General features: G+C 46.3%; 1 protein-coding gene across 1 annotated transcript in view; it reads right to left on the reverse strand.

Annotated features, from left to right (window-relative positions):
* Positions 1–16,224: 16,224 nt before the first annotated feature.
* Positions 16,225–25,617, reverse strand: part of LOC142578621 (uncharacterized) — a 55,221-nt gene continuing 45,828 nt past the window's right edge. The window contains exons 5-6 of the mRNA XM_075688038.1: positions 17,604–17,822; positions 16,225–16,539 (exon numbers count right to left, since the gene is read on the reverse strand). Of these exons, the coding sequence (XP_075544153.1) occupies positions 16,370–16,539; positions 17,604–17,822 (389 nt within the window). The 3' untranslated portion in view covers positions 16,225–16,369. The remainder of the gene's footprint in view (positions 16,540–17,603; positions 17,823–25,617) is intronic.

Below are 25,617 nucleotides of genomic sequence, written 5' to 3' on the forward strand. Positions count from 1 at the left end.
GAGTGCTTCCAACAAGCTGTGCCACAGGTGTCGCCAATTTTCTTCTACATGACGTGATTTTACAACTTGGAGCTCCGAACCAACTGCTCACTGACCGTGGCCGGACATTCCTTTCGAAGGTCATCGCCGATATCCTGCAGTCCTGCTCAACGAAGCACAAGCTGACTATGTCTTACCATCCACAAACTAATGGTCTCATGGAGTGTCTCACTGAAACCCTTACAGACATGCTTGCAAAGTATGTCTCTTCCGACCATACTAATTGCGACTTTGCTCTACCCCATGTCACATTTGCATACAGTTCTTCGCGCCATGACATTGCCGGTTATTCTCCATTCTTTCTGTTCTGCCGAGAACCCACATTACCATTTGACACATCCTTTCCATGCACTGCAGCGGAGGCCAGCAAATATGCCCTTGATGCCATCACCAAGGCAGGCCAAGCATGCAAAATTGCCCATGATCACCTCCTGGCATCCCAAGAGAACCAACAGTGTTTGTGCAATCATCAACACAGAGACATTCACTTTTCGCCCAGTTCTCTGGTACAGCTGTGGTCCCCGACTCGTCAGGTTGGGCTGTCAGAAAAACTACTGTCTTAGCACACAGGCCCATACCGAGTGCTGCATACCGTTACTCCAGTTACATATGAAATCGTCCCATTCAGCGCCATTGCCTCATCTGCCCTGCATTCCACTGATGTTGTGCATGTCACGTGCCTCAAACCCTATTACTCTCCTGTTGACGCCACTCTTTAGGTGCACCGGGGATAATGCTACATGCATATTGTGCGTTTCTTTTGAACGGTACACGCGGGCACCCCGACGAAGACTAACTGCTGTTGTTTGTTGTTTATATATATATATATATATATATATATATATATATATATATATATATATATATATATATATATATATATATATATATATATATATATATAAGCAAAGAATAAAAGCCAACTTTCTCTAGAATTAAATTTTTATTAGTGTTCCGCAAATAAATATATTATTCAAACTGTATTTTGGGCATTTATTTAATGTGCTGATTTATAAAGGATTTAGAAAAAATTAGCATTGTGGGAACAATTTCTTTCAAAGATAACTCTGGAGGTAAAGAGTACAAGGTATGTGAACTCAAAGAAAATAACTCTAGCTGCAACACAGAATACTAGCTGCCTTGCTTTATTGACAACCTCAGGTGCTGCAATAATATATTTTATGGTTTCGCACCACCTTACCTATAAAAGTAGACAATATGCAAGCATCTTTGGTGTAACACAGCACTCGATGCACAACTAAATGAATTAAAATTAACTGGCAACCTACAGAAGCCAAAGCGAACCTTCACTAATTCACGAGCATGTAGCTTCACGCTCGGGTGGCTCATGAAACAGTATGGTGTGCCAAGATTCTTGGTCTAGCAACAGTGGTGACTTTCATGTGCAGTGCCTCAGGGAAATGCATACAGCAGTATGACAATATCTGCTTTTGTGTTTTTTCTCATGCCATATCAACAGATTAATAGCAATCATTAATTGAAAAATTAGAGGCTTAGAATTGCCCCGCGCTAGGTACTAGTGGTAATAAAATCGCCTCCAGCGCTTGTCGAGTGGGTGCTTTAAGCACTGAGTACAGCCATTTGTCCGCCAGGGTTGTCCGCTCTTGCCTTTAGTTTTCGCTGTATACTTGGAACCACTTTGCATAAGTGGTTCCAAGTTCGCCCTTCTTTGCTTTGCCAACTCAAGTACTGAATGATACAGGTACACAGGTGAGGAAATATAAAGTTCTAGCTTGTGCGGATGACATTGCCTTCTTTTGCATCAACAAGTCCAGTATTACTGAGGCAATAAACACTACCCTGCATTTCTGTGGAACTGCAGTGTAAATTTTGATAAAAGTAGGGGGTTTTGGCTAGACGTGTGTGCTCAAACTCTCTCTCTGTTCTCGAATATTCATTGTAACCATATTCCGCTGTGATATCTTGGTGTGCCTCTCAATAATTTCCGTAGTACGAGACCTCATTGGATGTCTGCGACAACCACCATCTGTCGAAAGGTGACAACCTGGCAGGGACATGACCTCCATTTTTGCGAGAGTTAAGGCATGCAATGTATTTCTTGCTTCCAAGCTTCTTTCGTCTGTGTATCTGTTTCTTTCTACGTCCTCGTTCAGTCGCGCTTATACACTCTACCATGGATTCTAACCAAATAGCCCGCCAACGTGTTTTAACCAAGTTCATCCCTTTTCTTTTTGTCAACAGGCTTTACTCAAGAATTGCCTTTATGGGACTTCCTAAAATAACATGTCAGCGCTATTTCATTCATCGCGAGATATATATAATTGTACATAACCTTTTCCCTGAACCTATGTGTCGAAAGCCTTATCTGTCTCTGTTTGGTCAAGATCTTTGCCGTGTCTTTAGAGTATGTACAACGCCAGCAGCGAAAATATTTTATAGCAGAGCTGTATATGGCTAGGGTACCATAGAAGTTTCGCGTCCGCACACAAAAACTATCATCATCAATGGCTCGTAGCCCCATAAGGCAGAGGGTACAAGCACTCAGCAAAGTGAAGTGAGCAGTGCTTACATTCTGTCTAATCATGCATACAACATGCTGAACAGCACGTCGAAAACTGTCGTACCCCTGTAAGCGATGGCTCATACTCCAGTAAGCAAGTAAAAAATGCAATGGCTTATAGCCCCGTAAGGTGCATGTCTACATACTTTGCGTGGGTTAGTTGCAATGATACTATGCCTGTGGTCCTCAGTGGTTTCAATGTGGATGTGTCGAGACCAAAAAGGGAGTGGTTTACGCGTTTCGTGTTGCAGACATATTGCTTGTGATACCACACCGGTCCAGCCCAACCAACCACCCAGTGGCGTACGTGCATCAATTTGACATCAAAGATTGTGTTTGCAGTTGCCAGTATGCCGATCAGTGTACATCAAATCGACCACAAAGTGACAATGAGTGATACCAATAAGTCTTTACCACAAGTTTTCTTACCATGATGTTTACAGCTCTGCTGGTCATCCACCTTTTCAGGGCAGAAGGGCCTTGAATTTTTTTTCTTTAAGCTGCACAGTTCCACCCTGCCAGTTAAAACATGGCTTCATGAAAAAGGATTATATGTACCCTGGAATGCAAATTATACAATTTGCATTCAGCCCGAGACAGTGGGACGTTGCTTTATTCTTTCTCATGACGCATTTTATTTTTGGATCATTCTACAAAAAAACTATGAAAAAATAATTTCCTCTTGCATCATATGGCATCCGGTTCCTTTCCTTTCAGACAGAAAGACAATCAGTAATACATCATATGACTTGTTTATGTTATTAAGACTATTCATTATGGAGAAGCAGTCTGTCTTTCGAGAAGTTGTGTATTGTACGATTATTGTTGTGTGGCAGATACACACCCCAAACGGTGTACCTTTGTCTAAGAGTGTACACTTAAAGCCTAGAATAAATGGGCTTTAAATTGTTACAGCTACACTCTTAGGCAAAGGTATACTGTTTGAGGTGTATATCTGCCACACAACGATAATCATCATCTGCCTTGCTTGCGTTTCCTTTCTTGAAAACGCCGCGCCCGCTACTTTCTTGTCGGGAATGCTATGTGATGCTGATAACGCGCATGCCGTTCGTTGCTAGGAAGTACCGGCCCCACCGCGTTAAAGAAGGGAAATGTGGACAAGACAGATAACGATTATTGTTGTGTGGCAAAAGGGTGTAATTTTGCTTAAGAGAGGATATGATTACACTTTGAACGCAACGCCTCCACACTATTTTTCGTCATCGGGCAGCGACACGCTTTGACGAATGCCGCCTCCTCCTCTCGGGCCCTGTCGCGAGTGACGTCACGGCCAGGACGCCGCTCGTTCCGTTCGTGCGTGCTTGGGGTACGGGTGGCTGGAGCCGTACTTGTTGAAGGATATGTCGGCTTCTTTCTGCTGCCATGCCTGAATCACAGTTCTTTCTCCTAAAGTGCGAGAGTCGATAAAATTTGCGGCTTGGATATTACAAGCTATGTAGCGGTAAAGGGGTCTACTGGTTTTACAATGCATATGTGCGCCGTGTCTGTCCATAGATATTGCCTAAAAAGAATTTCTGCAAATTCAACACGCGAAGTTGTGTATGATTCTTCGCTAAACACTTAACATTCCGTTAGTATTTAGCTATGAGAGACATTGTATTTTACATGGAAGAAAAATTTTGGTAATTGGCGTCAGCAAGTTATCCGTGCTAGAAAGACAGTGCCCGGCGAAACTGTAATCATGATTATTATTACCCTGGTGAGTTCTAGTCAAATATGGCCATTTATTAATGCGTAAAAGAAAGAGTTAGATGCGCATTTCTTATGAAAAAGTTTGCTGCTATTTTCACCCCTCTCTGAAACAGGCCTCCAAAAAACGAATTGCTCATGGCTGCTAACACTACGGCGCGTCATGTAGAATATTTACATAGTTGATTCACGAATACCATAGTAGCAATCACCTGAGAGAAAAGTTTCGTGGTTAAGATCGAGAGCCAATCAATTGTAAGCGATGAAATGTTTCATGGTGGCCCTCAGTAGCCTTTATCGACAATATGGCACACCCCTCACGCAACGGTTAGGAGCCTACTGTCGGTGTGGCGAGGCACGCGTTCTTCGCGAAACTCATCAGTTCACTACAACTTCGAATTGAAACCATAAAACATTTTTTTACAGCGCCAATTGGAATGCTTAAAGTATTCTCGAGGTACTACAGCGCAGCTTAGGGTGCCTAGAAAAGAAAAATTCAAGCACCTTCTGCCTCACCATGTCTCGGTGCAGCGTTGTTTAGTTATACAAACGGAGAACTACTCGCGTCGTCATACATAAAAAGAGAACCTCGCAAACCTTCATAAAGAAAACACCACAAGCCTTACGTATTTCACTTTATTTTTACCCTCCACCGGGGAATTATATCTTCAGTATGTACCATACTACTAATGATTGACGCTTCGACTTCTTTCTGGCTGTAGCCATACGGTCGAAAAGGCATATTTCACAAAAAAATTTGGGCCGAGCAGCCTGTGTCAGTTCGCCAAACATGTATATATATATATATATATATATATATATTCGCCGTCATATATATTCCGCAAGCAACAAGCACCAGTAAATTTCTCAAGTGGGTTGAACGTGTAGCACGGAAAAGGAAATATATATTGGTACATTCCTTTTCGTATTCTGCAAATAGCCGTAAGCCTTCATTAGCTTTACTTCAAATTACCGCCACTTAACATGAACACGTGAAGAATCGCCTAATTTTGAGAAGCAGGTAAAGAAGCAAGTGGTGCTTGTAGAATCTAAACTGCAGTGTTAATGAAGTCCTCGTGTTACTGCCGAGCATTTCTGTGAAGAAATGCACAAATTCGATATTATACCCCGAACCACTCGTCATGAGCAAACCTGGTTTAGCAGATTAAAATCAAGGTAACTGCTGTAAAGGTCATATATAGCCAGCGTTTGTGACATACTTGTTGCATTGCGGCATGTATGGTATCATAACTGGATTATTATTAAATGCTATGTCTTTGCGGTTGTAGGTCCGCTCATGAAAAACCCGCAATGGGCTCGTCTGCGCTCCTTGGGCTGGCACTGTAGCATTGCCTTTGAGAGCTGCATTGTCGTCTAAGAAATAAGCTCTTTGAATAAATTTTCGCGAATGAAGACGTCGTAAAAATATATTTGATATTGCCGCCATAAGTATACAAGCAGAGAGAACGAATGCGAACAAACGAAAACGCCGCAGAAAGCGCCCGGACTGTAGCAGACGACAGGCGCGAGTCCGTGCCCAGACCATAGAGTTTCCTACAGGAAACTCTATGGCCCAGACTACACGATGGATGGATGGATGGATGGATGATTGAGGCTCAACCCTTCGAATCGGGCGGCGGCGGCGCGCGCCACCTAGCATTTAATGGTTCTATATGCATGCATACCTATGTATTTACTCCTTTACTTTTGCGTTGATATTGTCCACCAATCAGATAGTCTCCGTTTAGTTATTTCTACCTGTTCAAAGTCTATTCTACTTTCACTGTCTTTTAAACCCAAAGCTTTGAATAGTTCCCCGTTAGATTCAACTGCAGGGTGAAGTTGTTTACAAGCAAGTATCAGGTGTTCAGCCGTTTCCTCCTCCTCTCCACACGCCTCGCACACCAAATCTATCTCCTGGTATCTGGCTCGGTACGTTTTAGTCCGCAGTACACCTGTCCTGGCTTCAAACAACAATGAGCTTCCCTTAGAGTTATCGTAAATATTTTCTTTGGCTATTTCTTGCGTAAACGTCCTGTATGTCTCCAATGCCGATTTGGTTTGTATCTCTGTACTCCACATACCCCTCTCTCTCTGCTTAACCTTTTTCTTGACAGATGATTCCTCACTTGTCCCCCCGCTACTGCCCAAGTATTTGCTTGCCAATTTTCTAGTTCGCTTCCTCCACCTCGTGTCAACATTCCTCGTGTATAAGTAACTGAAAACCTTCCTAGCCCACCGAATTTCCCCCATTTTTCTCAATCGCTCCTCAAATGCTACCTTGCTACTAGCCTCTCTGCCCTCGAAAGAAGACCATCCCAGATCCCCCTGCACTCCAAGATTTGGTGTCTTGCCATGTGCTCCCAGAGCGAGCCTACCCACACCACGTTGCCTAATTTCCAACTGTTGCCGGGTCTCTGTTCTAATACATAGAACTGCATTGGCAAAAGTCAGGCCTGGTACCATTACCCCCTTCCATATCCCTCGTACTACCTCGTACCTATTGTAGTTCCACAGTGCCCTACTCTTCATAATCGCTGCACTTCTGTTACCTTAGTCGTTAGATATTTTTCGTACTCTGTCAGATACTCAATGCCATTATTTATCCACACCCCAAGGTACTTGTATTTATCGACTATCTCCAGCGTGGCCTCCCGTATCTTATGCTCGCCGCAAATGTTATCATTAAAAATCATGACTGCTGATTTTTCTTTGCTAAACTTCAAGCCTAATCTGTCTCCTTCTGTACCACATATGTCCATTAATTCCTGCAGATCTTCTGCATTGTCAGCCATTAATACAATATCATCCGCGTACATCAGTCCTGGTAATGACTGTTCAATCAATTTTCCTTGTTTGAAAAATGATAGGTTGAAGCCGAGTCCGCTTTGCTGTATTTTGGCCTCTAAACCTTGTAGGTACAGCATAAACATCAGAGGTGACAATGGGCACCCCTGCCTAAGCCCCCGCCGAATCATTACAGGCTCCGAAACCTGCTTTTCCCATTGTATAATCACCCGGTTACCTTTATAGATATCTTTTAAGAAATTGGTTACACCATCTTGCACTCCTAAAGTTTCCAGAATGCCCCACAAGCCCTCTTGAAGTACACTGTCATAGGCTCCCTTGATGTCCAAGAAAGCCAGCCATAGGGGTCTGTGTTCCTTTACAGCTATTTCAATGCACTGTGTTAGCGAGAACAGATTGTCTTCTAGCCTCCTATGCTTCCGGAACCCATTTTATAGTTCTCCAAGTACCCCCTCGTTCTCTACCCATGCCTGCAGTCTGTCTTTTATAATCTGCATAACCACCCTGTAAACCACTGACGTCACTGTTATAGGCCGGTAGTTATTTATGTCAGCTTTGTCCCCCTTTCCCTTATATATCATTCTCATCCTACTTAGCCTCCATTCGTCAGGTACTTTACCATCCACTAGCATTTTGCTCACCACCTCCCTCAATGCTTTCTTAGATTTCGGGCCCAATTTCTTTATTAACATAATTGGAATACCATCGGGGCCTGCCGTTGTGCTACTTGGTACCCTCTTCTCGGCCCTTTCCCACTCTCTTTGTCCAAGCGAAAGCAGTGGGTTGACCGGGCTATCCCTCTCCGACGTACTGCATGTACCATTTCTCTGTTTTGTAAATTTTTCCCTCATCATGGTTCCTATATGCTCCATTGCCTCCTCTCCTTCTAACCGAGTACCTTGAGCTGTTACTATATACGTACCTCTGCTTTAGGCTTGTCCTATTACCCAAGGAGTTCAGATGTTGCCAGAATTTTCTAGCTGCCTGTTTATCTTTTTTATTGCTTATTTTTGACAGCCATTGGGACCCTTTGACAGCCATTGTGACCTATACTTCTAGAGCCCTGTTCATATATAATCTTGGCTCCTAATCTATCGTACATCCTATGTGACATTAACAAATAATCTATTGTCGAGTGTCGACCCCCTACCTACCATGTTATGATCCCGCCACACTTTTCAGTAGAGTTACAGACAACTAAGTTAAGCCTCTCACACATATCCAGCAGCATGTTACCTGTGGAGTCTGTGTACCCATCCATATCTTCAACATGCGCATTCATGTCTCCTAATACAATTATTTCACATCTTTTTCCTAGCTCATTGATGTCCGCTGCTATACAGTCCAACATTTTTTTACATTTCTACAGGGGCGCAGCGCCCCTGTAGTTCGTTCTCGGGGCTAATTGGCCTAATGGCATCGCATGGGCCCTCGCGCCGGCTTCTTTTGTTTACAAGGGCGTTATTCTCGACACAACTCTATGCTCGACACGCATGGGGTAGGGCCTCTCAGTCATCTCTCAGTCTCCTTCCCCCATGATCGGTCTCCTCTCTTTACCGCGACCACAGTGTACTAGAATAGGGACAGTGTGTTCAGAAAGCGCTCGCCGCTGAGGCACTCCATGTAGATAGCACGAGATGGCGCTGTAGTAACATGGGAAGAGGAAAAAACGAAATCAGGAAAGAAACCATTTATGATAACTCAAAGGGAAGCCCATTACGTTTCGAAGCGAGATCGGGATGCCTTAGAACACGCACCTATAAAGCGAGATATTAGAAGGAAGAAGAAACATGTGCTTGCTGCGGTAAAGCTAGGGAAAGTACGGAGCATGTTTTATTAGAATGTGAAGACGTCTACCCAGCGGTTGATTTAGGCACCACTGGCCTCCTTGAAGCCCTTGGGTTCAGAGGGAGCAGTAGCAAAGCAAACATGTCCGCAATAGACATTAGTAAGAGGCGAATGGAGGATTGGTGGAAGTAGGGAAACGACAAAAGACGGAGACGTACAAAAGCACAGTTCGCAATAGAGGATCAGAAAATTTGGGCGTGGTAGTTCAGAGTGGTTTTTTTTCTCTTTTTTCATTGTTTAACCTAGGTAGGATATTAGGCAGTATAGTAGCAAGAGCTTGGTGGCGCAACCCACCGCCCCGTTCCAAAGGGGACGCTCATAATATCCATCCATCCATCCTGGGTTTGGATATTGTGGCGAATGGACGTGCTTTTCGGGGCTCCGTGGCGGCGACGAAATCACAAGTTTTTGTGCATGCTTCGAGCTTGCTTCTGTTTTTTATTTGCCGATTTTTTGCCTTTAAATAGTAATTGGGTGGTTTTTCTTTTCTTTTTGTCTCGTATTTCGGGTGTGCTTCGTGTACATTTGTTTTGCAGGATGCTTAGAGCGTCCTTTCATTCCACGTGCTCCAACACGTGCAGCCGGGTGGGAAGTTTAGTGTTTGTAGTCTTTAAATGGTAGCTTGGAAGTGGCAAGACAAATAGCTATTATTGGTTTTACTGTGCGTGTTTTGGTAGGAAAGTGAGAGCGTGCCAGCGTGGTTGAGCGCGTCATACCTTCGGTCTCCGCGGCATTGACTGTCTTTGAAACAGTGGTGAGAGTTGCTTTGCGACATTTTGAGGATTTGGATCCTGTACGTGCGTATCGGTCTTTGCTAAAAGGCACGCGCTCTGCATTGATATAGTATTATAGTATTTGCATCAGTAGTAGCATTATTATAGTATTGCAGTATTTGCAAAAAGCCGTGCAATACATGGCGAGAAAGACGCTAAAGCAAGCATTGCGCGGGGGGTCCCTCAAGGCAGATGAGGATCGAGACGGAGGAGAATGGAGAGGGCATCGAATCAACCGGCACATAATGTGATGTCGATACTAGGCTGCAGAAAATGGAGGCTTTTCAGGAAGAGCTTCTCAAACAGGAGCTCAAAAATGGGCTCCTGTTTGTTGGTAGTTGGAAAGAAACTTCAAGCAGCCGAGGAAAAGCTGAACACGGCCGCCATTGTCAACGAGAATATGCGTGACAATGGAACGCAGACCCCCGACGCGACAGGCAAGGGAAGGTCAGCGAAATACGTGGGATGCATGCAGGGTCATGAAGGGTTAGCTGGAAAAAGCGGCACCTACCTTGAGGCCGCCACGCGGAAAAAGCAGGAGCCCAGGGGACAATGCCCCTTGTCGAGTCCGAATCACGCGGAAAAGGACAAAGCGAAGCAGGGCGAGGTGGGAGAGAGTGAAAGGGTGATTATCGCCGGCGACTTAAACCTGGCTGGGTGCTCAAAGGCAATTGTGGAGAGGGTGAAAGGCGACAAAAGAGTGGCGGTAGGGACATTTTCATGGCGGACACTGGGTTCTGTCATGGAGCGAGCAAAAGAAAAGCTCGCGGAAAATGCCCACGTGCGCAACCTTGTCATAGTAGCAGGTGGGCTAAATGACGTCCTAAACAGGAAATGGCCAGGACTAGTCCAGCGCTTGGCGAAGGGCGTGGACGACTTGCGCGAGCTATCCCCTCAGGTGCAGATCGTGGTGTGCACGGTGCCGGAGGTGCCTGTACGTGACAGTCACGTAGAAAGAGCCGCAGTGGCTGCTAATGAGGCAATATGGAAAATTAGCCGAGAGAAAGGCTTCGAGGTTGTCGAAGTAAACAGGGAAGTGAGAAGTTGTGGTGGTTTTAAACGAGACGGGATCCACTTCAATTACAGGCTGGCACGAGAAGTGGGCTGGAGACTTGGTGGTCGCGCTGTTGCTTCTTTAGGGCGCCTGCGGGCGCTCAGGAGGTCAGAGTAGATAGCAATGAAGAAGGTCCCCTAGAGAAACATCAGAAGAGCATCGCCGTCGATAACAGAAAAAGGAGGAAAGCAAGAAAAAGAACTCGCCATGCAATAGGCTACATAAACATGCAGGGCGGCAGAAGAAAGGAAAAGTGGGCAGAGATTGAGGAGCAGTTACATATAGAACAAATAGGGGTGTATGCGGTTACAGAAACGCACCTTAGAGACTCAGAAGAGCCACCAGTTATTCAGAATTATGTTCGGGAAGGGTGCAACAGAACTAAGTCGGAAAGAAAGGGAGTCGGAGTCGGAATGCTCATCCATCAGGGAGCCAAATGGAACAGAGTAAATTCACAATGTCAAGAGCATCTTTGTTTATCAGGTACAATGAGTGTGAAAGAAACTTGGCTGGGCGTTACCTATTTGCGGAACGGAAAAACTTGCACAGAGAAGAATAAAGAGTTAGTGGAATGCATAAGCGCTGATATTAAGGGTTTCGGGAATGGTGGTGAAATTGTCCTATTAGGTGACATGAATGCCCACAAAGGATTTAGACGGCTATACCGACAATAACGGGAAGTAACCAGTAAATGGGAAATATACCGGGAGAAAACGTCTATGGTTCAAATACTGGTAAAAGCAAAGATAAAAGGTCAAAGTGAACATTGGTTGTCAGAAATACGTAAGAAAAAAAAGGCCGCACCTAGAATATTTTGGAACCACATAGAATTATTAGGCAGGAGGTCAACAACAATACAACAACATATCCTAGACGAAGATGAAAACAGACTAGAAGGAGAAGTGGCAATAAATTACATCCGAAAAGTAACAGCCGAATATTTCCAAGGCAATGACGAGGTTGTAATTGAAGAAAAAAAGAGCATGAAAGAAACCCAAGTGGAAAAGGAGCTGGTGCTGACAAATTTAAACTGGAAGAAAGCGGAAGCGAAAATTCCTAAGCGCACAGCCACAGGGCTAGACGAGGTTCCCGTTAGCCTGATAAATGAACTAGGACCAAAAAGTAAGGAAGCTCTGGTGAAAGCAGTGGAAAAAACTTTAATAGATAGACGAACACCAGACAGTTGGCGAGAAAGTAGAATGAATTTAATTTATAAAGGTAAGGGGGAGAAGGACAGAATTCACTCGTATAGACCGTTGACCATTACATCGATAATATACAGGCTAGCAATGCAGGCAATCAAATTAAAGCTTCAAGCATGGGCAGAGAATAATGGCATTTTGGGATAGCTTCAGAAAGGCTTCAGAATAGGTAGGCGTTTGGATGGTAACTTGTTTGTTCTTACTTAGTGTATTGAAATATCAAAAGCAGGAAGCAGACCGTTGCATGTGGCCTTTTTAGACATTACAGGAGCCTATGACAACGTAGACCGCAACATGTTGTGGGATATTCTGGTAGGGGAAGGCTTAGGTAACGATTGCCTACAGCTTTTGAGAGAGATTTACCTAGGAAATACCGTTTGCGTTGAATGGGAAGGGATGAGGAGCGAGGAGAAAGTTCATATCAAGAAGGGACTGAGGCAGGGGTGCCCTTTATCCCTACTGCTGTTTATGATGTACATGGTGAGGATGTAGAGGGCGCTAGAAGGAAGTAATATCGGTCATGGAAGGCAGATGAGACAACACACAGCGCCGAACCACCTGCGAACAGCTGTTTACGTGCGCCATGTCGCACTGAACTACAGAAACCGCTGTTGCGCACTCCAAGACAAATATTAAAGGGCCCCTGAAACGGTTTGGACAAATTTTGTAGACGCGTAGGGTACAGCTTAAGTAGAACATTCGCACCACAATTTAAGTGAAGCGTTACGTATTAATGGAGCTACAAGCGATTAGAAGCTACCCTCCTCCCTAGCCATGCTTTTCCTCCTCAACTCGTTCGCCGAGCGAGTGGGGCTAAGCTCCGCCTTCACTGGTTCAGCGTCACGATGCGACGTCACCTCGTCCACTTCCGGTTGTTTTGGAGCCCGCCCCCGCCCGCGCGAGACCGCTCCGCTAGCCCATTGGCCGTCGACCCCAAGCGAGAGCTATCGAAGCAGCGTGCGTTGCGAGCATTCTGTCGTAGCGCCGAACGTGTCTTGTATTCCGGTAACCACAGGCAAGCTGGTCATTTCGGCAAATGACTGTAGGCATAAACTCAAGCTGATGAAGGAACATTAGCGTAGACGTACGTGAGCGGCCTGATCGGTCTGCACGGTCCATACACTTGTTGGTGCAGCGCTTAACCAGCCAAACAAAGCACTAATATTGCTCTAATCAAGTGTAAAACATTTTAAACATTTATAAAAACAACGTGTTCATGATTACACTCCTGCGAAAAATACACACCAGCAGCAAAGAAGTATACACTTCGTTGCTGCTACTGTGTATGGTTGAGCTCAGTGCCACCAGGTGGCTGCACCGTGCAGACCTTTCGCATTTGCCCTTCTGCTCATCTCATGGCTCATCCCGTTACGGCAAAGTCAAGCGGCCAGACTCTGTCCCCTTGCGCTTGCGTTTTCCCTAATACCGGACTCGGGAAACGCTATTGCGTTAGTAATCTTCCGGTGTGAAGTGGCGGCCACAAACGCGCAAATCCTGGCGCCGATCGGATAGCGGCAGTCCGATGCGCAGCAGCCAGTTCGCTCGTACGCTGCCTTGCAGAGGGACACGATGTCGCAGCTTGACATATTGCCAGTCGCTACGTTTGCAGTCCACAAGGCAACAAAGTCGAATTATAGTGCTCGCGAAATGACTGAGACCGACTCTGACCGCGGAGCTCTCTTCAAAATGGAGTACGTTGTAACACAAGCAGACGACACATGCTGTGTGCCGGAAGTGCTTGAGTGTACTGAAAAATTATTCTTGTGCATTCTCTTTATGTTACTTTCTTTTCATAAAAACAAATTAACTAACATTCCAACTATTACGAAGATCATTTGTTTACCCTAAAGTTGGAAAAATTATCGATCACGCGCCCTTGTCAGCCAATCGGATAGCTCGCCCCACTGACGTCGTATGGGTGATTTCGGTCGTATGGGTAGGGGCGGCTTAAAATTCCGCCGAGCAGTGCGCTGCGATCGGCAGCGATGTGCATATTTAAAACCTTATAATAAATTACACGCTTTACGCGGAGCACTTAGATGTGTCAATTAATGATCAGAAGGACCTACTCTAACGACTCAATACATTTGTAGAAAATCGTCAAAAACGTTTCAGGGTCCCTTTAAAGGGCCCCTGAAACGGTTTGGACAAATTTTGTAGACGCGTAGGGTACAGCTTAAGTAGAACATTCGCACCACAATTTAAGTGAAGCGTTACGTATTAATGGAGCTACAAGCGATTAGAAGCTACCCTCCTCCCTAGCCATGCTTTTCCTCCTCAACTCGTTCGCCGAGCGAGTGGGGCTAAGCTCCGCCTTCACTGGTTCAGCGTCACGATGCGACGTCACCTCGTCCACTTCCGGTTGTTTTGGAGCCCGCCCCCGCCCGCGCGAGACCGCTCCGCTAGCCCATTGGCCGTCGACCCCAAGCGAGAGCTATCGAAGCAGCGTGCGTTGCGAGCATTCTGTCGTAGCGCCGAACGTGTCTTGTATTCCGGTAACCACAGGCAAGCTGGTCATTTCGGCAAATGACTGTAGGCATAAACTCAAGCTGATGAAGGAACATTAGCGTAGACGTACGTGAGCGGCCTGATCGGTCTGCACGGTCCATACACTTGTTGGTGCAGCGCTTAACCAGCCAAACAAAGCACTAATATTGCTCTAATCAAGTGTAAAACATTTTAAACATTTATAAAAACAACGTGTTCATGATTACACTCCTGCGAAAAATACACACCAGCAGCAAAGAAGTATACACTTCGTTGCTGCTACTGTGTATGGTTGAGCTCAGTGCCACCAGGTGGCTGCACCGTGCAGACCTTTCGCATTTGCCCTTCTGCTCATCTCATGGCTCATCCCGTTACGGCAAAGTCAAGCGGCCAGACTCTGTCCCCTTGCGCTTGCGTTTTCCCTAATACCGGACTCGGGAAACGCTATTGCGTTAGTAATCTTCCGGTGTGAAGTGGCGGCCACAAACGCGCAAATCCTGGCGCCGATCGGATAGCGGCAGTCCGATGCGCAGCAGCCAGTTCGCTCGTACGCTGCCTTGCAGAGGGACACGATGTCGCAGCTTGACATATTGCCAGTCGCTACGTTTGCAGTCCACAAGGCAACAAAGTCGAATTATAGTGCTCGCGAAATGACTGAGACCGACTCTGACCGCGGAGCTCTCTTCAAAATGGAGTACGTTGTAACACAAGCAGACGACACATGCTGTGTGCCGGAAGTGCTTGAGTGTACTGAAAAATTATTCTTGTGCATTCTCTTTATGTTACTTTCTTTTCATAAAAACAAATTAACTAACATTCCAACTATTACGAAGATCATTTGTTTACCCTAAAGTTGGAAAAATTATCGATCACGCGCCCTTGTCAGCCAATCGGATAGCTCGCCCCACTGACGTCGTATGGGTGATTTCGGTCGTATGGGTAGGGGCGGCTTAAAATTCCGCCGAGCAGTGCGCTGCGATCGGCAGCGATGTGCATATTTAAAACCTTATAATAAATTACACGCTTTACGCGGAGCACTTAGATGTGTCAATTAATGATCAGAAGGACCTACTCTAACGACTCAATACATTTGTAGAAAATCGTCAAAAACGTTTCAGGGTCCCTTTAACTAACGTTTTTAAATTAGTAAACGTGCATATTATTTGCTTCTAATCAAGAAAATCAATATTATTATAATGTAAACGTTTTATTCATTACAATAAAAGAATTATGCAGCGTGTGCCACAAAACCTGGCAATAAGCAACCCTGGGCGTCGCACCAGTCGCCTTGTTGAATTCGCAATCATGTGAAATGAGCCCTCTAAAAATCGCATTGCGACGCGTGCGACTGCACCGATTTTCGTCGTTCCAGTCGCAGCATGTGAAACAGCCTCACTGAGTAATTAATTTCAGAGCATATTTACCCTAGATAGTTCGAGCTTTCGGTACGCGCCGTCCGTCAAGTGCCACCGATTTACTCAAAATATGACATCTCTGCTCTGGCTTTATCGTTCTCGCACGGAAGAGAGAAAACTTTTTAAGTGTTTCACTTGAAGCTTCTCTGTGGGCCGAAAACGAGGATTTAACACTTTTCATTAAGTCTCTATAGTTGACACGGACATGTCGAACTTCCCTGCTTAGTTGACTTAGCAATCCCAAAATTTCCTCAAGATATATAGATTTGACGAGTGATTTAGTTTATTTCATAGAACCGGGATACTATGCGAGCGGTAAGCGCGCTTGAGAGACACGGACACTGTGTGACCGTCCTCAAAAGTGCCTCCTGACACGAATTTACTGGCACATCTGAAAGCACAGCCGTGCGGCCGCATGTGGATGCGAGCAGTGCACGGTTGCGGAGATCGTCGACGGAGGCGTTCGCACTTGACCACGGCGACGATGCCGCTCAGCGGCACCTGGACAGCGCTCCCAGCAGACCGATGACGAACAAGAGCGCCAGAAAGATGAACGTGCCGGTGTGCAGCCAGAAGGCAAAGTAGAAGGCCGTCGGTGAACAGTAGTCGGCACTGGCACGGTCTTGTGATGGCCAAAGGCTGCCGTACACGTAAACACAGCCTGCGAGCAAAACGGGCCAGTGGAAGGGAGGCACGCGCTGTGTCAGGCAGGACCTCTTGCTAGGCGAGTTGGTGCGTGTCTGTGTGTGGAAGAGTCGCGCGCGTGAAACGAGACAAACGGAAAGAGAGAGCGCAAGCTATCAACTGTTTTTATTCGTTTCGAAGCTGCACATATAGGCAGTGTCCACACGTGACGAAAAAACGAAGGGGGGAGCAGAAGGAAAGGGCAAATCAAGCCTCCATCACATGCCATGCCATGCCAACACAAGCTGCGCAGAAAATTTTGTACAGCATGATATAAGGCAACAGAAATGTGACTTAAGCAGTCATCGCCCTTTTCCTGGATGTGAAAAGCTACTAAAGGCCGTTTTTCTCCTGTGTTCTTTCTTTCTTAGGCGCAACTCTCCCTATCTGTATCAAATATGGCACGGTGAGGCTTGCTTTGGTTCTCTAGTCCACAAACGCAAGTTATTCCTCAGAATTTTGAGAATGACAGCCCACAAATAAATTTCATGAGACGTAGCATTCACAGCGCATGCCTTCTATATTAAATCTTCTCAGACTATTATTAAACGCGAAAGCAATATCAGCGCTCAAACCTGAAAGTGGTGTAATTTTACTGGTGCGGCTCCTTACGGGCAACGCGGTGGCTCCTGTGCGTTGTCATTAGAGGCCCCACACGCGGCCTTCTAAGTTGTGCCAGAAATTCTGGCGTCCGTGTTAGTAGAACCCACATACACACTTTGCGCACCGTCCGAAAAGTTCGGGCGCGACGCTAGACTTTGCTATCACAGTCAGCGCTTTGGGCAGAATTACTGCCAACTCTTTAGCTTGTCCACGATGTTAAATGTGCACTTTGATCTTCGTACTGGAGCGCTTATACACTCCATCTATATGACCAATTAATTACGATTATTATATTTATCCCACAGTGTTTTCAAATTTCATTTGTTGTTGCCTCTATGTGCCAAACCTTGTATCTCAATTAGCCTGCCCGTGAGAAAGCCGCACCCTGCGTGACTCACTGCTTCTCGAGCAGCATGGAAACAGACGCAGTGTACCGACCAGCGACAAAGACGGCGAGCAGCGCCACGTTGAGCAGCGCCGTGACGGCGCCCAGGAGGAGGAACCTGCGCTCGTCCTGCTGGTCGCAGCCGGCCGGGTGGAGGCGCCCCGAGCGGACGACCACGTTGCCGACGCCGTTGGCGAGCGCCAGCGCACCGCTGAGCACCAGCAGCACCGGAACCATGGGCTGGCGCGGGCACTCGTGGACGGTGAGCGCACCTGCGGCGTGCCACCGGAGCATTCGGCGGTGCGGGGCCGTATTGCACCGTATTGAAAATGGGCGCATTCTTTAGCAGAAAACCCATCTTCAATTAATTTCAAGGTGCCATAAGGGTATATTGTGCGAAACATACACCTTGCCGAACGAAAGGGTGATCGGTCACTTCAACATTTCCACTAAGTAAAAAAAAAAAAAAAGAACTCTGTGCCCTTCCACTCTGTGAAGAAGAATAACCTGTGAAGCTGTGTATGTGGGCCCCTTAATGTCGAAATGCACCTCCGCCGCGGATCGGCTCCGCATTGCACTATCTTCGGTATCGGCCCGCGTATAGGGAGTGCTTAACGCCTGCTTCACGTCCGCCGCGGGTCGGCCCGGCATTGCACGGTCTTCGGCATCGGCCCACGTATGGGGAGCGCTTAACGCCTGCTACACCTCCGCCGCCGGTTCGGGCCGGTATTGCACCATCTTCGGGATCGGCCCGCCTATGTATGGGGAGTGCTTAACGCCTGCTTCACCGCCGCAGAGGGTCGGGCCAGTATTTCACTATCTTCGGGATCGGCCCGCGTATGGGGAGTGCTTAATGTCTGCTTCACCTCCGCCGCGGGTCGGCCCGGCATAGCACTATCTTTGGGATCGGCCCACGTGTGGGGAGTTTTTTGCTTACCACGCTAACGATACGAAAATTTCCTTGGACGGCAGAGGTATACAGCTTCGCTGTAAAAGCCACAAGTGAATATTTTTCGGCGGTTTGTGCCAAATCACTGTTCGAGCACGTCACATGGTCCCAGTAGGCTATGGATGACTAGCCGCTACTTCACGCATACGTCGCCTCCTCGGTTGTGAAGTGGAAAGACAGCTTCTTTTATTTCCAAGCCTGCCTTTCGCTTTTTACCACTTGCTTCGTTTAAATTATTTCAGCTCGCTGTTGTTTTATAGATAAGCTACAGCGAATCATAGCGCGCCAGCCAGCTATAGTTCTACAGGGGCATGTTCTTTCTGGTGTAGCACCGGCGCCGACGCAATATTATGCGCAGTAAAGTCTTGCACTGTCTCATGCAGTATCGGTTGAAATTAACATTCGCAGGTGCACGCAGAGAAATCTACTAGCGATAACAACACAGCACATATTATGGGGATTTCGCGTCTCATCGTGAAGTGGAAGGTCACAATTACTTTGTTCTCTTTTCTGCGTCGCGCCTTTCCCATCTTACTGCTAGCTTCGCTTAAATGGCCTCACCTTGCGAGTGCTGATTTATAGACTGAAGCACTGAAAAGCGTAACGTCGGCCTATTAAAGCAGCTACAGGCGCTACTGGACTCTTAAAGGGGCCCTCACCAGGTATGGCCATGTTGAGCTGACAAGCGCAGAGCAAACATTGCACGATAACGATCGTGTCTGCAAAGCATTACATCGCTACGCGCCGCGGAAAGATCTGAAATTTCAAACTGAACGCCGTTTTTCCTTCTCCTCGCGGCTGCCGCGCTCCAAGCCGGGGGATGACGTGCTCGTGTGCCAGCGCCTACGTATTCGTGTTCGCTGTATGACGTCGCTCGTGGTGACACGTGACTTCGAGAATTATTCAAGGCACCATCTGTTAATTGTGTGATCTGTCGCTTCAATTGACGAATTGAAGTTTAGAGAAATAATAAAACACACAAACGGAATGTCTGCGTGTTTTTTGTTTTACTTCGTACCGAAGCAAGAGAGATGTACTTCCGCTTCGTCTGCTTGTTCCCAAGGTCGTGCGGTCACGTGCGCAGGTACCGCAACTATGCCATTTTCTACCGTATTCCGGCGGCATGATCATGCTCTGCGATCCGCTTGTTCTGCATCAGTATTCTTGTAGCACTGAATTATGCCGCTAGTCATGTTTCCTTGTACACAGCTAGCGCGCAAAATCGTGCTCTGCGCGAACGAGACAACACGAGGAGAAAAAAAAATGAATATGTGACGTATGTGTCACGCGATCCTCGAGGTCTGATATGGGAGAACGCAGGGAAGGAATTTCGCTTGCGAAGGCTAGACAGGGCGAGTGGAGAGGGGGTCTCGCTATGTAGTGGAGCCCGCCTGATGAAATCATGGGTTCGCGGCACTGAAATACTTCTATCTCAGCTATTAATGAGCCCACTTGAAAAATTTTTGCGGCAGAAGGCTCACTAGAGGACACGTAGCAACTTTCAGTGTATAACTCAAATTTGCTATGGGGCCTGGTAGGGACCCTTTAAGGTGCTGCATTGTTCCCTCTTAGCTGTGCTTCATTAATTAGTACCAATGAGACAATAAATAAAGAAAAATTCGGCGCAGTATATAGTCGAGAGGTTACACTCGCGACTGGTAATCTGTAGGTCCACAGCTCAAATCCAGGCTGTGCAGCGTTTACGGGCAAGCGTAGATGCCCCCTCTGTGGAATCGGCGAAATTGTATTGTTGCCGCGAGGGAAACGAGCGTTAAAGTCCCTCAATAATCTTAAATTACCGAAAGGCTTTGATCCAGCCGACGACGCCAGCGATAGGCTGATCGGTGACATGTGACCTTGCTCAGCCCCTTTGCCGCCATGAAAGTTCCTGCGCGCCGGGCGAAGTGCGCGCGTTTCGCCTGTTGTGCTATGTACATTGCTGCGATAATTTCGTTCCGGGAGAGCCGAAATGCCTTGTTGCTGTGCGGTTGGGTGCCGGAACCGGACGAAGGATGGCAAGAAGTTATTTTGCATCCCGCGCGGCAACCAGAACCTAATCAGAAGTATGGTTGCACAGAATTGGGTGGGAACGGAAGGACTTTGAACCGTCGGTAACTGCACGAGTATGCGAGGCAAGTAACATACGATACAAAGGTCCGATAGAAAGTATACACGAGCGTGTGTCGAGCTGTGATAGTATTTCACTCGCACGCATGAATGTTGATGGCCGAAGTTTGTGGAGATTATTTATTTTAGTTCGTTATGAGCCCGCTGAATAATTTAGTATGACCTAGGATGCGAAGGACCGAAATGCCTTGTTGCTGTGCGGGTGGGTGCCGAGATCAGGCGGAGGACGTCAAGAAGTTATTTTGCATCCCGCGCGGCAAACAAAACCTAACCAGAAGATAAATGCGGTCGCATAGAATTGGACGGAAAGACTGAACCGTCGGTAACTGAACGACTATGCGAAGAAAGTAACGTAGAGCGATACGACGGTGCGAGAGAAAGTATACACGTGTGTGTGCAGAGCTGCTATATAGCATTTAATTCGCGCGCTTGAATGTTGACGGCCGAAGTTTGTGGAGATTATTGATTGTAGTGCATTATGAGCCCGTTGACTTAGCAAGTCCAATATGACCTAGCATGCAAGTAAATAGTAGGGCCGAAGCGCATTAACTCGCTGACAAATATCATGACATGCGATAAAGAATAATAAATTTCAGCAGCGAATTCTACTTCTACACTTTCCTGTTTTTGTGCACGCGTTGCTAACTGCACTTTACAATATGTCCAAAAAGTCATTTCCAATATTCTAATCGTATCTTGTGCATTGCATATGTGAATAAATATATTCCTAAGTACCTGCATTACTCTGCTTTTAAAAACAAATACTGCATAGCCACTGCTACTGGCCATCAAATAACAAAGTATAATACAATATATCAAAGTACATTACATACAGCTGCGAGCTCGTTCCTTCCAAGTTTCCCTTACACTCGAAGATATTTCAGTAATCGCCGATGCCATTTTACTGATGAAAAACACACAACTGCAAATTAACATAAGAAGCAATACACGGATTGCCAGCAAAACACAGTGCAGCAATAGCTAGGCCAATCCGCATGCGTTTCATATAATGGTACTCTAATTCTTTAGCGGTGCACGGGGACGAAGAGGCATAAACACAACAATGCGTGTCATGATTCAAGTTTACGTGGCGACGTCGCACGGTTCACGAGAACAGTAAACCGCATGCTCACACGCGCACATACTATATACGCTCGATGTTGGTGTGCCGCGAGATTAGATCGCGCTGGCAGCCCGAACACGATCGAGGAGACTTACCGCCGCTTCAGGATGTCGCGACAGTTGCACCGGCTCGTAGCACTGAACCACCGAACTGAACGAGAACTGAACTGAACCAGCACTGAACCGGAACGCAGCGATGGCGTAGAGGTAGAACACCCGCCTCGCGTGCAAGAGGTCCGTGGTTCGAATCCCGGTGCCGCGCAATTTTCCACCCGATAAAAAAAATCCGCGTGTTGATAAAATTGCATAAACAGGCCTGGAGTGTGGCCTGATCCTGGTGACCATGGTCACAAGATGTGGACGTGCTCAGCAAGGAGCGCTGCAGTGACCATAGGATGGTAAGAACTCAAATTAGCATCGACCTGAGGAGGGAACGGAAGAAACCGGTACATAAGAAGCCGATCAATGAGCTAGCGGTAAGAGGGAAAATAGAGGAGTTCCAGATCAAGCTACAGAACAGGTATTCGGCTTTAACTCAAGAAGAGGACCTTAGTGTTGAAGCAGTGAACGACAATCTTGTGGGCATCGTTAAGGAGTGTGCAATAGAAGTCGGCGGTAACTCAGTTAGACAGGATGCCAGTAAGCTTTATTAATCAAAAAGGCTAGCGCGAATAACTGGGACACAGACAGAGAAGACGACAAGATACCAGTAAGCTATCGCAGGAGACGAAAGTTCTGATCAAGAAACGCCAATGTATGAAAGCCTCCAACTCTATAGCTAGAATAGAACCGGCAGAACTTTCCAAGTTAATCAACAAGCGTAAGACAGCTGACATAACGAAGTATAATATGGATAGAATTGGACATGCTCTCAGGAACGGAGGAAGCCCAAAACCAGTGAAGAGAAAAACTAGGAATTGCCGAGAATCACATGTATGTATAAACATATATGAATCATATGAGACAAAGCCGGCAATATCATTACTAATAAGGCTGAGATAGTTCAAGTGGCTGAGGAGTTCTATAGAGATTTATACAGTACCAGTGGCACCCACGACGATAATAGAAGAGATAATAGTCTAGAGGAATTCGAAATCCCACAGGTAACGCCGGAAAAAGTAAAGAAAGCCTTGGGAGCTATGCAAAGGGGGAAGGCAGCTGGGGAGGATCAGGTAACAGCATATTTGTTGAAGGATGGTGGGCAGATTGTTCTAGAGAAACTGGCCACCCTGTATACGCAATGCCTCATGACTTCGAGCGTACCGGAATCTTGGAAAAACGCTAACATGATCCTAATCCATAAGAAAGGGGACGCCAAAGACTTGAAAAATTATAGACCGATCAGCTCACTGTCCGTTGCCTACAAAGTATTTACTAAGGTAATTGCAAATAGAATCAGGAACACCTTAGACTTCCGTCAACCAAAGGACCAGGCAGGATTCCGTAAAGGCTACTCAACAATAGACCATATTCACACTATCAATCAGGTGATAGAAAAATGTGCGGAATATAACGAACCTTTATATATAGCTTTCATTGATTACGAGAAAGCGTTTGATTCAGTCGAAACCTCAGCAGTCATGAAGGCATTGCGGAATCAGGGTGTAGACGAGCCGTATGTAAAAATACTGAAAGATATCTATAGCGACTCCACAGCCACCGTAGTCCTCCATAAAGAAAGCAACAAAATTCCAATAAAGAAAGGCGTCAGACAGGGAGATACGATCTCATCAATGCTATTCACAGCGTGTTTACAGGAGGTATTCCGAGACCTGGATTGGGAGGAATTGGGGATAAGAGTTAATGGAGAATACCTTAGTAACTTGCGATTCGCTGATGATATTGCCTTGCTTAGTAACTCAGGGGACCAACTGCAATGCATGCTCACTGACATGGAGAGGCAAAGCCGGAGGGTGGGTGTAAAAATTAATCTGCAGAAAACTAAAGTAATGTTTAACAGTCTCGGAAGAGAACAGCAGGTTACCATTATCTCTTGTGGGGTTCTCCTCCGTGCTCTTGGGACAAAGGAACGACAACACAGTAGTGCAAACAATCACAAGGGCATTTATTGCACCTTTCATAGATCAATGCCTGCTAGCCGAGTTGCTATCCACAAAACATGCCGATGGGCGCGCGACAAATCTAGACAGTCTTTGAACAATGCTAAATGCCAACTTGTGTCATTCACCCGTAAACGCTTTCCTGTGAGATCAGTGTATAAATAGGACGGACTACTTCGTGAAAAGGTCGAACACTACAAATACCTCGGGGTCTATTTTTCAGAAAATTTAACATGGAACAGACATATTGAATACTTAACCTTAAAATCATCTCGTATACTAAACCTTGTTAGACGTAATTTTTATAACGCCCCCCAGAAAGTAAAAGAACAGCTTTACATAACAAATGTTCGTCCGGTACTCGAATACGCTTGCCAGGTATGGGACCCTCAAAGCTCTAAACTTATAGAAAAGCTCGAACGCGTCCAAAACCGCGCTGCAAGATTTGTTTCTGGTAATTATAATTTCCGTAGCAGTATTACATTGCTTAAAGAGGACCTTGGTTGGAAAACACTAGCACACCGCCAATTAACTGCAAAATTAGAACTTTTTTTCCGAATCTACTTTGATCTCACAGGAATAAACAAGAACTTGTACATTTTCCCTCCCCACTTCATCTCTAAACGATGTGATCACGAGCTGAAAGTCCTTGAAATGCGCTGTCGTACTGATGTCTACAGTAATTCATTTTTCCCGCATGTTTCCGCACACTGGAATAGGCTTCCCAGGAGCATTGGTGAATGTAAAACGCGTTCAGAGTTTCTGTCTTTATTGTCACGCAGTCTGTCGTAGTATATTATCCCGTTTTCTTTATATCATTTGGCTGGCATTGCACTTCATGCGATTGTGTACCCTTTCCATTTCTGTTTTGCAAATTTGCACCGCATTTCACAAGACCGTTTTGCCGTCGAGATGACTCATCTATGTTACGTATTTTGTTACTTTTACCACCTGTGCTCTGCTGTATCAAGTTTTTGTCACATGTTCACTTTTCTTCAATTTGTCCCCCCCTGCAATAATGCCCTTGTGGCGCTGCAGGTACTTGTATAAATAAATAAAAAATAAAAATAAAGTCCGACTCACCGCGACCGCATAGCGAGCGAATATGTTCGCCCCATGCTGGATCCCAACGCCTGGTCGTTCGCGCGTACTGTCACGCGAACGGTGGCGCATTCCAAGGCGGCCACGCGAGACGGTCTCGCAGAAGCATGGGCCGGCGCACGCGCGGCACGGCACGTCCGTCCCGCTTGCTGTCCCGTCCCAAAGAGGAAGCGCCTTGTCTCTCGGCGCCCGAGTAACCCCGCCTGTCGGCGGCGTTAGCAGCGCAACACTCGCGCCATCTCTCGCGCTGCGCTTCAACCACATCGACCGCCGCGGGCGTCACGCAGGCCACGCGGCGAAGCGGGATTGCAGGAGATGGGGGTAAACAAGATATCTGGGGACGCGCGAGAGTCGCGCATCCCCACACTCTCAAGAGAAAAGTTTATAACAGCTGTGTCGTACCAGTACTCACGTACCGGGCAGAAACTTGGAGGCTTACGAAAAGGATTCTACTTAAATTGAGGTCGACGCAACGAGCTATGGAAAGAAGAATGATAGGTGTAACGTTAAGGGATAAGAAAAGAGCAGATTGGGTGAGGGAACAAACGCGAGTTAATGATATCTTAGTTGAAATCAAGAAAAAGAAATGGACATGGGCAGGACACGTAATGAGGAAGGGTGATAACCGATGGTCATTAAGGGTTACAGAATGGATTCAAGCGTAGCAGAGGGCGGCAGAAAGTTAGGTGGGCGAATGAGATTAAGAAC

This window comes from Dermacentor variabilis, chromosome 4 (assembly GCF_050947875.1).
Source record: "Dermacentor variabilis isolate Ectoservices chromosome 4, ASM5094787v1, whole genome shotgun sequence".
In the NCBI taxonomy this organism is placed as follows: Eukaryota; Metazoa; Arthropoda; class Arachnida; order Ixodida; family Ixodidae; genus Dermacentor; species Dermacentor variabilis.